The sequence below is a fragment of the Manacus candei genome, unplaced genomic scaffold, assembly GCF_025592945.1.
Source record: "Manacus candei isolate 608988 ecotype Guabito, Panama unplaced genomic scaffold, ASM2559294v1 h1tg000015l, whole genome shotgun sequence".
NCBI lineage: Eukaryota > Metazoa > Chordata > Aves > Passeriformes > Pipridae > Manacus > Manacus candei.
Window position 1 is genome coordinate 10,599,493 of NW_026138063.1, and position 2,314 is coordinate 10,601,806.

The following is a 2,314-nucleotide window of genomic DNA, read 5'->3' on the forward strand; positions in this document are numbered from 1 at the left end:
CTTGGAATACACAGCTGTGATTTATAGAGATGCCTCTGGTGATGGGTGTAAATCCTCTAGACTGACTAGGAGTGACAGTGATACAGACTTGATTCAGCCACAATTTCAGGGATTTGATATCTAAAATACCACTGTGACTCTAGATCCTTTAGTAAGACCACAGAAAAAATATCAGATTAAGAGATACCCTGTGTGTGTGCCTATGTGTGGATGTGGATGGTGTTTGCTGCTGCTGCCCTGAGATGGGCGGCATTTCAAAGATGAGCAGCCTGAGAGGGTACTTAGGTTTTCTCATTGACACTGAGCCTCAGCATCACCGTTTGAAACATAAACTTTATTGCAACAGAGAATTAAAAATAGTACATTTGAAAGAGTTGCGGAGTGCATGTCATTAAAGAACTAGTCAGAAATCACAACTCAAGCGTATCATGTACAATTGGAACAGAAAGTTTTATTAAAACAAGTGGAAATCAAACGCAAATTTTCCTTGTTTGTTTAATTTCACCATAACTGTGGATTGTGTATTTACAGTCTTCGCCTCTTATGGTGAAGGTTCTGCTCAGGGCAAGGGGCTAGGAAGAAGGCAGGAATGAATGGGGTGGAGAGGTGGGTTTCAAAAGCTAACAGGATGTGAAAGTTTTCCAGAAGAAGTTCTTGCAGCCTGCTTTGCGTTCCCGGGGTGCCAGAGCGGGGTTTGAGTTAGCCGAGCGCTCCAGCTCCAGTCTCACTTCATCCTGCTCAGCCCCTCGGGACAAGTCCTCAGACTCCAGGGCTTCATTTTCTGTCTGACTTGGCTCTGAGAGCAGTTCTGCCAAAAAGTACTTGGCCAGTTCCTTGGGAGACAAGAGAGAGAAAGGGAGAGGTAGAGAGACCACAATTACTCCTTGGCTTTTGAGGGCTCACTACTCTGTCCCTCTAAGACATCTTTGTGCCCAGATTAGAGACATTCAGGATGCTGGAGGAGAAGGGGAGCCCTGGTTTTCCAAAGAGCTCAGCCCGACAGCTGCTACGCAGCGGCTGCATCTGTGAAATAAAGCGGAGCAGAAGAGCACTGACATGTACCTGGTGTGGGGCAGAGACTGCTGCCCTGGCTGTGACAGGGAATGGACTCATCCAAGCCCCACATCACTTGCCCTTCCCTTCCCACTGCTCCATCACACAGTGCCCTACTCAGAAAGGATGCCATGGGGCTGCTGCTAAAGTAACACAGGAAAAGTCTTTGGGCGAGCTGACAGGGGAGGTTGAATCGAGTCACTGTCTCACTAGGACTTATTTTTCTTCTTGTCCCTCCAAGCCTTGGCTGTCCCCTGGCATGGATAAGGACATCCTCCTATGCACTGGGGTAGCTGCCTTAGTTCAGTGACCCAGAAAAACCCTGGAGAGCTTCAAGAGGGGCTCTGCTGCCTGCCCCAGCATCATCAGCTCCTCATTCCCCACCAGCTCCCAGCTGGGCTGTCTCACTTCCCAGCCCCAGCTGCCCAGCCTGCCGCTGGGTCAGCCCCAGCGGGGAACCAGGGGATCTGTCAGGGAACCAGGGTCTGCAGCAAGGAACTGGGCGTCTGAAACGGGGACACTGGGTAAATCTGGTGAAGAACTGGAGGTATGCACTGAGGGTACTGGGATGTCTGGTGAGGAACTGGAGGGGTCTGCAGCAGGGGTGCCAGGCGCTCTGCAGTGGGGAGTCAGGGGGTTCTCTGGAGGAGAAGTGGGAGTCTGCAGCAGGGCCGTCGGGGTGCCCAGCGGGGTGCCCGAGGGGTACCCGGAGTGTCCGTCCCGTCGCGGGGCTCTCACCTGCTTCCCGGCGGCAGCAGCCAGGGACTTCTGCAGGAACTGCCGGAGCCGGGGGTCCGAGGGGGCGGCCGAGACGGTGCCGAGGGCCAGGGCGATGGAGAGCAGGGCCAGGGCGCACTGGAGACGGCACGACAGCATCTCGTCGGCGGGTCGGACGCGGGAGGCGGCGGCGGGGAGGCGCTGGCGGCTCCGCTGCGGCTCGGCTCCGGCGTTGGGGATCTCCTCGCCGCCCGCCGCCTTTATAAACCCTTCTCCTGACGTCAAGGCGGGGGCGCCCCCCTCGCCCCACGCCGCCGGGGGTGGATCTCTGCCCGGGACCGGGCGGGAGGGGGGGACGGGACTGGGGATGCTCCGCTCTGCCCGAGGACGGCCCAAGCATCCACGATGCCCCTCGAATTCCAGCTCTCCGGCCGCCCCCCCGGCCCCCGGCGCGTTTTGTCCCCTAATCACCACCCCTCCGGAGCTCCCGACCCTGCTTGTCAGCTCCGTTCTCCCCAGACACAAGCCCCCCGTAGCGGCGGCG

At 56.9% G+C, this 2,314-nt stretch overlaps 1 protein-coding gene across 1 annotated transcript; it reads right to left on the reverse strand.

The window, feature by feature from the left end:
• Window positions 1-313: 313 nt before the first annotated feature.
• Window positions 314-2,017, reverse strand: SST (somatostatin). Its single transcript, XM_051782328.1, has 2 exons — window positions 1,792-2,017; window positions 314-833 (listed from the first exon to the last, which is right to left on the reverse strand). The coding sequence occupies exons 1-2, from the start codon at window positions 1,927-1,929 to the stop codon at window positions 621-623; spliced, it is 351 nt and encodes a 116-aa protein (XP_051638288.1). The 5' UTR covers window positions 1,930-2,017; the 3' UTR covers window positions 314-620.
• Between the last annotated feature and the right edge of the window lie 297 nt (window positions 2,018-2,314).